This window comes from Oratosquilla oratoria, chromosome 10 (assembly GCF_046742065.1).
Source record: "Oratosquilla oratoria isolate Oo_2021 chromosome 10, ASM4674206v1, whole genome shotgun sequence".
NCBI classification, from domain to species: Eukaryota; Metazoa; Arthropoda; class Malacostraca; order Stomatopoda; family Squillidae; genus Oratosquilla; species Oratosquilla oratoria.
Genome location: NC_134786.1, coordinates 16,553,094 through 16,565,248, shown reverse-complemented (window position 1 = coordinate 16,565,248; position 12,155 = coordinate 16,553,094). Strand labels below are relative to the sequence as shown.

General features: G+C 40.3%; 1 protein-coding gene across 1 annotated transcript in view; it reads left to right on the top strand.

Moving 5' to 3' along the window:
- Window positions 1-3,221: 3,221 nt before the first annotated feature.
- Window positions 3,222-12,155, top strand: part of Sin1 (SAPK-interacting protein 1) — a gene marked incomplete at its 3' end in the record, with an annotated part of 28,152 nt that continues 19,218 nt past the window's right edge. Inside the window, 2 exon segments of the mRNA XM_076191332.1 lie at window positions 3,222-3,406; window positions 9,092-9,220. Of these exon segments, the coding sequence (XP_076047447.1) occupies window positions 3,334-3,406; window positions 9,092-9,220 (202 nt within the window).

The following is a 12,155-nucleotide window of genomic DNA, read 5'->3' as shown; positions in this document are numbered from 1 at the left end:
TCTTTAGTGGAAGGTAAACTGAAATGAGATGTAGTATAAGAGAAAGTTAGAAAGGAAGCGAATTTTAGTCGAAGAAAAAGTAAGTGTAGATGTTTGTGCGTGTGTCGTGGCTATGTTCGTGAGAGGTGTGTGTGTGTATCTTACGGGAAGTGAGTAGAGTTCACTTCCCGCGTGTAAAGCGCGTTCCTGATTAGCCCCAGGTAAGGCATGAGCTCTCCTGCTTTTCCCCAGGTTGGGTTTGAGTTGTGTATGCTTGTAGCCTGTCAATTATTGGGCTACATGCAATATTATTATTACTATTATTATTTCATTATTATTGCTATCACCAGTCAAAGCTGGTGAAGGGGTGTATTATTAATAGGTACGGTTATACACGTCTTATCGTGTACACCGCACATGGGACGGGCTCAGCTGACAGATAGTCTGTACGGTGTGGTCTAGGTGTAATGTGTTGTATCAGGTGTTTGTGTCTGTCGTGCAGTTTTTCTAGGTGTCTTGAATGAGGTTTGTGTTTGTGTTGGTTGAATGGACGGATGTTGGAAATTCGGTGTAGAGACTCAGTGGTTCTGAAGTCGCTCCATCGCGAACCCGTGATGAACTTGACAGCGGCATTCTGAACCTTCTGATGCTCGTAGTTATTAGTGGGACATGTCAGCTGGCTTAGTCCCGGGGACTGGCACAGAATCGGTCTGACGAGGGCTAGGTACAATCGACGTTTGGTGGTCAGTATTGCAGTTTTGAAGCGTCTCAGCTTTCCCAGCACAACCCTAGCCTTCGCTCCCTGCTTGCGGAAGTGTGGGGTCCAGGTAAGGCCACTATTATGTGTGCTACCCAGCACACAGGTATGGTCCTTCACTGGGATGTTTGTGTTGTTTATTTTAAGAGGAGTGTTTGTGATTGTTCTGTTGGTTCGCTTGCAGCAGAAGTATACAGCATTGCATTTCGACGCGTTGGTCTTAATGCGCCACTGTTGCTCCCACGCGTGTGCCCCGTCAAGGATGTTTTGCATTACGTGTAACGCTCCCTGCAGCGTTTTGTGTCTGCTGATGTGGTTAGTGTCGTCCGCATACGAAAGAGTTAGAGCCTGGTTGCGTGGATAAGCTGGCTCTGGCAGGTCATTCGTATATAGATTGTACAGAGTGGGGGCAAGGACTGACCCTTGCGGTACTCCAGCCTTCGGCACAAAAGGTTGGGACAGACAGCCCCGCCACTTTATTCTTATTGTCCTGTCGTCCAGGTAGTTGCAGAGCAACCTTGTGAACGGCAGGGCAAAGTCAAAATTGTGGTACAATTTGTATTTAAGGCCTTCATGCCAGGCAGTATCGAATGCCTTCTCCACATCCTTACAAACCAAAATGGCCTTACCAGGGCGACCGTCTGATGGTCTTTGAACCCATTGAGTGATCATGGATATTACGTCGTCTGCACCGCGCCCCGGCCGAAAACAATATTGGCAATCCCTCAGCACATTCTCCGTCTCTAGGTACACGGTCAGGCGGCGGCATAGAACGTGCTCAAACACCTTACCAAAGTACTGCAGAAGGGAGATCGGCCGGTATGAAAGGGGGGCGGAGGCGGGTTTCTGGCGTTTAGGAATGAGGATGGTGTGGGAGGCCTTGAATAGTTGTGGGAAGTACCCAGAGGCTAGTGAGCTATTGTATAGTGTCGTCATGTGTGAGATTATGTTGTCTAGCATACGTTTGAGTATGTGTGCATCGATCTTTAGGGGCCAGGGGATTTTAGTTTTAAAGCCGAGATAACCCCCTTTACCTCCTCCAAAACGATGGGGCAGATATGGGGATCATCTTCATCTAACTGAGAGAGATCAACAGTCTCGTCGGGAATGAGGTCACTACATCTGTTCATGAAGGAGTTAACACTGTGCAAGGTGCTAAAGCAATGTGGTCCTTGCACAGGATGGGGTTTAAAGACCTCACTCCATGCTGACGCCAGAAGGTCAGCTTGGTGTTGGGGGGAGTGTGCAGAGTGGTTAAGATAGTTGATGACCTTGGGTGGAGGCACAGAGCACTCCTCCAGCTGACGTTTGAGGGTCCTCCAGAACTTGGAAGGGTCCGTCTCACAGGCGCCGGAGAGCGAGGCCATCAGTTGCTCCTCCTCACGATGTGAATCGATGTAGAGGGACTTCCTCAGGCTACTCTGTAGCCAGTGCATGTCTCGTAGGATGGCGACACGGGCCTGTTCTCCCCTCCGTTGACAAGAGGCCGTCTTTTACATCCTGGTAGCGGATCACAGTCAGGTCCTGGTTTCTGACTAGTCTTTTGATTGGCCGCCGTTCCTTTGGCTATGGCCAATTATGAGCCCTGGTGAGTGCGCACGCTTCCGCTCGCGTTGGTAACGCCATCAGTACCGGCTCGGTCTGCATGGGAGACGTCTCAGACGTGGTCGGTGTTGGCGGATGGAGTACCGCAACCACACTGCTTTGTTTATTTCTAGTGTATTTTTCCCTCTGTTTCATTATGGCACTGTTGAGCTTCTTTTCACGTGTTATCGTTATTAATAGAATATCTGCGCACACTACATTTCTCGCAAGTATTCTTAGTGTTTCTGATCCAATCCTTACATTTCATAATAACGGATTGCACGATTCTTATAGCATTAAATCCAGGTATCCCTTACAGCTAATTCTAAATTCATTGTTACTTGATGTTGATATTATGATGTATACATTGTACCTTTCATCATTATTCAAGACAGAAGTGAACTGCACTACGAACGAAATGATCCACACAACCATATAGGATACAACACGGACCTAAAGTCGGACAGAGTTTCGAATTTGTCTGGTTCTAATAAAATGATAATTGTTAGATGTAATCTGTACCAATGAGCACAATTAAATGCAATTGGATTTGAAAAAAAAATCCGCGTATTATCATGCTGTTGTCACCTTCATTATTAAATAAACTTGTCCCCTCTGATGATATTAAACTTATGAAAGAATAAAGATAATAGGAGCAATACATTTGTAAACATTTGTCTAAAATGGAATTGTCAAAGCAAAACAAACAGCTCACTAAACCGGTACAGTACATTTGACAAGTGCGATTCTAATAAAAGAAATTACGACAGAAAGCGTCGAGAGAAAAATAAATGTATACAAACCTTTATGTTTTATACAATTGATGAATAAACCCATACAACCATTCAATATATTCATATTATAAATTCTAGATATTGTAGGGGAGGTGTAATATTCTTTCCAAAAACAAAAGAATGTCAGTCTAGTTGTGATTGTTGTTTTGAGGAAGGGGAAGAGGATGAATTGCTTTCAAGAAAATAGTTTGTATAGATTGATATGAAACACAAGTTGTGATGGCTATGTACGATGATAGGCAGTGGCTAATATCTCATATACAGAATTCTTACGTGACTAGTGATGACACTGGTAAGTTGCAGTGAGATATTGATGGTTGGTGGTGATGGTGGAACTGTAGGAACTCATGCAGTACTTGTTGGGTTTCTTTAGTAATTATCCACTTTTTGTAATAAGATAATCTATACAGTAGTCACAGGTTAATGGTTATCAACAGTAGTATATTATTATGATGTTTGGTTTGATGGTTCACCCCCTAGCGTTATTGTATAGATAGAGTTTACTAGAAGATTGACAACTAGCTAGTATTGATAATTGATAGTAGGAAAATTAATGTCTTTAAGTTCTTATTAATTTTGTTCGTAATGGGTTTTAAAAATGGCAATGTTGATTTTGGGTAATTCAATAGATATTCCTATTGCACCAAGTAAACTACTGCAGTTGGTAATGAACTAAAGTAGGTAAAAGCAAAGATCAAAATCATCTAGCAGGGTACACCAGAATTGAAATATTAATGTTTGATCAATTTTATTTAGCAACTATTTAGGTCTAGTCAGTTTAACCAGATATAAAGTAACACATTTAACATAGTCTAACAATCTGCAGTGTTCCTGAAGTACAGAATGGAGTGAAATAAAGTTAAAAACTTGTACTTGTAGTACAAATACTTTTAGGTAGGTTTTTGTGCTAACACCATCATCCCATGGCCAGTCTGTAGACACACCACTCCCACATCTCTGCCCAAGCTTCACATATTATTTAGACAGGGAAGATCATGTATCACAAATTTGATCTGTTTTTACTCAAGACTACTAGACATAAATATACAAGAAAGGGACGGATTGATCCATAATTCACTCAAGGAAAAAAATTCACTTTAGGTATGGCAAGGGTGGGGGATTGTAATATGATGTGCTCTGTGTTTTCTATGTGATGATTGTATCTGGGGCAATTTGTTTCATGCCAGGTCTATTCTGTGCTAGTATTGTTCTAATGTAAAGTGGTGACCTGAACACAGTTAAGGAAGAGTGGTTTTTTAATCACTTGGAAGGGATTTTTATGTGGGGTTGTAAGAGATTGGTTGATTGATACAAAGGATTTGATGTTGTATAAAGAGCAGAATGGAAGTGCTGTAAGAGCACTAGAATGGAGGGTGAAGAGGTCATGCTTGCCAGAACATTGGAGAACTAATAGAAATATAGTGGTCTTAGGGGTTACTAGCATGTATAAACACTGTTTAATTTGTATGGTATTTTCAGCTGTAACTCCAATTTTCCAAACCTCCCCAAATCAATACATAGGAAGGGGAGATACTTACTGTATTGCTAATGGCTCATTTGTGATAGAATGGAATAAAATTCAGATTGACAGGATCAAATAAATCTATATCATTAAAACAAGTAATGATAGTACATACATTCATTTTGCATTTTTTTTCATCTATTTATTTATCTCCTTTTGCTTTATTACTTACCTCCTTTTGCTTTATTTTGTATTTTGGACTCAACAACCTAACCTGATGGGACCTGTTTAAAACTAGCCTGTCCTCTGATTCTTGGTCCTTAAATCTACCAACAATGAATCATTAACAAAGAAATGTCCCATGAAAGTATTGATGAATTTGAAGGCAAATGCAGAACCTCGTGTGATATTTGGCCCCAAGGAGAAGCCCTAACACTAGAATTGGAATCAAGAGCTCACTACACCCTTAACAATCCTGTCAGACACCCTAGTCCAAACAACACCATATAGAACATTTACCACCAATGTAGGAGTACCCCACAGTCCACCTCTGCAGTACCACACAGAAGAGATTTAATGGAAAGAATAGTAAGATGATCAACACAAATGATAGTATATCAGTTTAAGAAAGCCATAAACATTGCAAAAAATCAATACCCCAACATCAATAGTGACCTTCAGTCATCCACAGCTTCTAACCTACCTATCTGTAGGTTACTTAAAATGCAAAGTAGGGAGATACTATCTATGCTCATGCCACTGCTTGAACTGCCAGCACTTTGGACACCCTAGACCAGTGTTTCACGACCTTTTTACCCTTGTGTAACCTTTAAAATAAATTGCATGTCTCAAGGAACCCCTGCGCAAAAAAACAAAAAAAACACACCATATCTTTATAATTTTATTTTTATCGTAATAATAGATTAGATAGGATGATGTCTGTTACATTATTACAATAACCTTTTGTGGAACCTTAGGGTTCCACAGAACCCTGGTTGAGAAATGCTGCCCTAGAAAATTATATCAATGCCTAGAAGCCCTATGTGTACATTCCTCGGCCCCTACACTTAGTATTCCATGCTCAAACCCAGCCAAATATATAAACTTCAATTAAGATCACCCTGCATCACCCCAATAGATCCGCCCAAACAACTATACCAAGAGAGATCATCCACAGGATAAAAGAATTCCCAACACAAATCCCAACAGCCCCCTCACCTGTCTCTAGAATTTCCAAATCAACCCCTCATCCCATTGAAAGTAGAAAAACCTCATATACAAACCTCCCTTCCAGTCCTCCAAATCATTTCACACAAAAACCCATTCATTATTACCCCTCACACACCCCAACATCTATAACCCTATAACTCTTCACTACAATGCCCACCATTGGAGCACTTGCAGCCTTAAAACCAGAAGTACAAGATGAAATGCCTCATCCCACATTGCCCCCACTTTAGCCTTACCTAGACAACAACATTTATCTTCCTTGAGTAACTTGTGGGTCATTGAAGGAGAGAGGGAAATAAAACCCAAGAGTGTGAAATGTGGACAGAATTCTTTTGACCTATCAAAAAGGAGATGGGTTAGATGAAATTTAATGAACCTTAACCCCAGTAAACTAGCTGACCAGTGACATATCATTAGAAAAATTACCATAGGGTGGGAATATATATGATGGTATACATTGACATGTAATCATCTCAAGTGACTTGAATCCTGACAAACATGTAAACAAGATATTTGGAGAGACTTACAATCTGTTAAGATCTATGAAAGTGGCTTTTGACTTCATGGATGAAGAGATGGTTAAGAAATTAATTGTTGCATTGATAAGACCAAAACTAGAATATGCTATAACATTGTGGGCACCAAGCACAAAGAAGAACACAAAGAAATTAGAAAGAATCCAGAGAGCAGTGACCAAGATGGCACCTACACTATCAAATTTGACATATGAACAAAGATTGGAGAAATTACAACTGATAACACTAGAGCAGAGAAGGGAGAGAGGCGATTTGTTGACCATCTTTAGAATTATGAAAGGAATGGAAGTTCTTGATAGAGATGACCTATTAAAATGGGACAAAAGAGAAACAAGAGGACACGCAAAGAAACTAAAGAAAGACGGTTACAGAAGAGACCTGAGAAAGAACAGTTTCCCACACAGGGTAATTGACGTCTCGAACAAATTGAACAGTGAAACAGTTAATGCCAGAAATATACACAAATTCAAAAGCAAACTAGATGTAGAGAGATACAAAAACGGGTCAACACGAGCATAGCTCCAGTCCCGTAAAATACAACTAGGTAAATGCAACTAGGTAAATACATATATATACAAAAGGCTTTTTTCCCCCTTACACGGGAGGTAGCCAAAAGATAAGGCATAGAAACCACTCCCACCCATTCCATCCCCTACATACTCCACTCCCCTCTACCCTCTTCCCTTCCTCTTATCTTGGCACCTCCTGGATGACGGGTCATCCCTGCATCTTGTCCACTACCCTGGGTCAGAAGCAGTGTCACAAGACACAGGACATCCACAGCAAGGCTACTGTATATCATAAATAAATACATACATACATATACCAAGGCTTTTTCCCCCTTACAAGGGAGGTAGCCAAAAAGGAAAGGGCATAAAATCATTCCCACCCATTTCATCCCTGAATACACTCCACACCCCTCCACCCTCCCTCTTATCTTAGCACCTCCTGGATGATGGGTCATCCCTGCACCTTGTCCACTGCCCTGGGTCAGAAGCAGTGTCGCAAGACACAGCACATCCACAGCAAGGCTGCTTCATTAAATAGGCGACCCCCCTCTCCATCCCCCCATGCATAAAAGGAGAAGACGGGGAGAATTCCCTTCGGGCTGCATCAAATTTTGCTCACACATACTACCTCAACCCCCATCCCCCCGCCCATTCCACCTCATGCATCACAACATCATCCATATACAACCATTCTCCATTCACCCATGTCTTCTGTCCTCTCCCGTCTTTCCTCAACAGACATTCCCCTCTTCCCCCTTCACCCCATCTATCCACCTCATCCTAGGACGTCCCCTCATGTTCACTTCTCCACATCTGCCTTCTATACCTCTTTTACTAGTCTTTCTTCACTCATTCTTTCCATGTGTCCAAACCATCCTAATACTCTTTCATCAACCCTATCTCCCAACTCCCTTTCCACCCCCGTTCTCCTCACCTCCTCATTTCTCACTCTGTCTAGCCTAGTAACCCCCATCATACTTCTCAGACACCTCATCTCAAACACATTCAAACTCCTTCTCTCTTCCTCTCTTATGTTCCATGTTTCTGCCCCATACAGTGCTGTTGACACAATCATTCCTTCATACAGTCTCCTCTTAGCATCCATTCCCAAATGTCTATTCCTCATTACACTCTTCAATCCACCTAGGCATTTACTCGCTTCTCTCAATCTACATTCTACCTCCACCTTCACTCCACCTTTTCCTGCCACATTTGCACCCAAGTATCTAAAACTATCCACTTCCTCCAGTCGCTCTCCCTCAATGCTCACTTCCAGCCTACTGCCACCTTCACCCCTTGTATATCTCATCACCCCACTTTTACCCACATTTATTTTTATAAATAAAAAGGAGAGAGAAAAAAATATTGTCTAGTTATTATGGGACTTGGTTTAAAATGCATCCCTTTGTCTTCTCATTCTTCCTGTAACCCAGGCCTGATCTCTGGGACACTACAAAAGTCACCAAATTCTAGGAGCATGATTAACTTAGTGATACTGATCATGGAAGGATACTCCATATACCCATCTCTATGCACCTGCAGTTTTTCATTGTTTTTCATCACTTTCAATTTGTTACTGGTTTTATAATCACTTTACATATAATTCATGATGGATAGTGATAAAGGAAAGGAAAAATCCAGCATGAAGTTAATGTATTAGTTTTTATTTACAAGACTCAGCACATTGATAGATTATTCCTTGTGTTTCTTATGTTGTTTTTAAAGTGTTGGTAATGATGATATTTATTTGTTAATTATTTTATGATATTGTAGGATATTTGGAAAGAAGGAGAAAATAAAACGAGTAAAATAATGTCAGGAATAAACAATGATTAAAGAATTACACAAACTGCCAACTTTTACACAATTTAAATTCGTGTACAGTATTGGTAATGCTATTATTATGCTCAACCTTATATGTCCTTATCCTTATAGAAAATTCTATTGTGAACAGTTTGATACTAAAATATTATAACATGACTTATAAGGTCAGAAATGAGGAGAGAATTTAAACATACATGACAATATCTGGCTGACTTTGGGATGTGATGAGGTGCACACACAGGGCAAGCCAAAAGGTTATTAAAACTTTTCTAATGTGAATAGGAAATGAATGGGTGACAGATGGGAGTGGGATGAGTAGGGGTAGCTACCTCCCATATAAGGGAGAAGCCTTTTTGTATATAGAATGAAATAATTACCAGTACTGTACTATGCATTTACCAAATATCCACTTGCAGGATTGTGCGATGTGGTACTGCTTGGGGAAGTACCACCACACCATTTGGCTGAATTTCCTTGTCTTATGGATTCGGATTCTAGAGGTCTTTGTGATGATATGCCACCACACTCCCTTGATATCGCCTCAGGTAAATGGAATTTTAATATTCACATCTCATGGTCATTTTGTGTTGATACTGATTACATTTCATTTTGAATTTAGAAGTAATGGTTTGGTCATACATGTTAAATTGATATTCTTTTCAAGCTCTTGAGATCTTCATCCCAGGTATGTCTCATTCATTATGCTCACATATACGGCTTTTTCATTCAGTATTTTCAGTTTGTGTAGATAGCTTGAGTTTATGAAGGCATGGTGATTATGATAGTTTCTAGTTGAGAGGCATTGAATGCTTTTTATATCAGATAGCTCTTTTTTTTTATTTGGATTTTCAGGTGTTTTGTGGCTTCTGGTGGATGTTTCATGAATATGAAGTGTAATTCCATGTACTTAACTTCATTCCATGTAGAATGTTGTCTTTGGTGTGAGCAAAGCATATATATATATATATATATATATATATATATATATATATATATATATATATATATATATATATATTGATCTGTTGGTTTTCTCTACATTTTGTGGAGTAAGTTCACAAAATACCAGTGCATAAAAAGCCCACCTCTTTGTACTCACAAAGCCTTATCCTTCATTCATAAAGTCAGTCATACACATTAGCACAATTGCCCAAGAACTATCATTACCCTCCAGGATCTGATGTATTTAGAAACAAACGCAATTAATATGTGGGCAACAGTCTGTGAGAATGAGGGTCAAGAGATTCTACCATCATATGGAATTGAAGAGAAATTGGGCAGTTGTTTTTTGTTTTTCTAGGGGAGGCTCTACATCAGTTTGTTTAATAGAAGCTTTTTTGCATTCTTCCCCACTCGCTCCTTTTACACTGTTCTCCCATCCCTGTTTTTACCACAATATTATTTTTCTCTGTGGTGCTAGACTTTCCTCTTGAGGATCCTATGAGGAATGCTTGTCGCTGCCTCACCATTGCTTTGTAACAACCCCTGGGTCACCTCACACCAGGGGTGTTAATGCCAACTTTGAGGAAATAGCTGAAATTGATACTATATTCAGTCAATATCAAAGCTTGCCTTTTATTATTCTTACTACCTCATTCTTCCTATTCCTATTACAAGTCTGCCAGCAGTGGTTTGTGATGATGCGGACAGGAATGGGTGATTTCTAGAAGCCCCTAGTCTCACAGTCCTATACCGAGGCTCTAAAGGCAGTAGTACAGCTCAGCAGCAGTTAACATGACTTAGCAGCCTTTTACAGGATCCGCACTGCTTATCCTGCATGGAGAGGGAGCTAGAAAAGGTGCTCTAAAAACTGCCCTTTCAACCTTCTCTTAACAGAAGAACCATCCCCAACAAGGTCTTCCAAACTATGGTGCAAATTATGAAAATGTAATTCCAAAAATAAGTTGGGAACAGCAGCCTTACAGTATATTAAATCCCTGTGGTGCACCCTTATTCCACTTGGTGACACTTCTCCATCAACAGAGTGATGATAAAAAGTGGTTAGATAATAAAAAGTTGTTAACAAATCTCATGGAGTACAGTGTTACAGAACAACCATGTATTAGGGAGGAAATGGTTGTACAACTAAATCCATCAAGGAGCACTGGTATCACCATCACTATTTAACTTACAAGTATGGAATAGAATGCTGCCAATGTGTTCTTATACATGTAGAAGGTAACTCACTGGGATATAATTAGGAGACCAAAGGTCCTCCTCTCTATTCTTCACCTCTGAAGAATCAAGGCATAAAAGCATCTGGGAGGAAAATTTCAACTTGAACCCTAGTAATTCAACCATTGAATAAATGAGGATGTGATATGGATGAGAGCAAAAGGGAAGAGATTAATAGTATGTTTGTGAGATGGAAGATGGATGTATTAGTATTGAATGAAACTAACCTGAAAGGGAAGGGTGTCTGGGATCCAGAAGGATCTAGAAAAGGAAATATTTATGCAAGATGAATTAAGGTCATTCACTCAATCTGTTGCCCCAGGTATCTTTCTGGAGATGTATGGTCCTGAGGAATCCAGCCACAATTCCCAGGTTAATTCGCACGTCACCCAGAGGAAAGAGGAGAGATTTGAAGTTGCTGTTTGGGGCAGGTGATTGTAGGACAATGTAAGATAATTTGTTATGCCACTTTTATGTGGTGATTACATCTGGAAGACTCGGTATCTGATGACAGGCCACTTCTGCATTCGTGGTGAATAAAAGTAAAGATTTAGAAGAGTTGGATGGTTCTAGAAGCATTTTACTACTTATGGTTTAGTTTGTTTTCAGGAAACTCAACTGGCGTCATCATCATAATTAGTATAGCCCCTCTCAAAAATTGTGTTCCTGTTCCTGAATTGATAAATGCAGTCTCCAAATCTTATTGCCTTAATGAAGATTGTGAGAGAATGTTACACAATATGCAAGGGCAACTTTAATGTGTACATGCATGTACCAAAAGTCCCTTTCCCCTGTAGATTTGTAGTTCTATTTATATTGAGTAACAAGGTACTAGTCTTTGGAGAAGCAAAGTCGAAGCGGTCTCTTTTCTTTACTGTGCCAGTGTTCTCTCTGGTTTATACATTCATGCAACCTCTGAAGAAGCATTGGGGGTTTGCCAGATTCTACATACATTTACATATATACAAAGGGTTCCCATATTCACATTTGGGAAAATATAAAAAAAGAAAGTTTGTAATGTCAGTTGGGCAACAATGACAGGTGCTTCTTCTATTGTAGTCGAGGAGCACAATCTCTTTTGTCTGACACAGCTGTCAGGGCATTTCACCCAAAACGCTGGTGGCTCCCATTGTCTGCGCAGGTGTTGTCTGGAAATCTAGTCCTCGGGTCACTAGGAACAATTGAATGTCCCTTGGCATCAGGTCCGGAGGAACAATGGAGAATCCCTTGAGAGTTGGTTTTGAAGATGTTGGAGTACTACTCACTCTATATACTTGTGTACACGCATGTGCATGCTGGAATTAA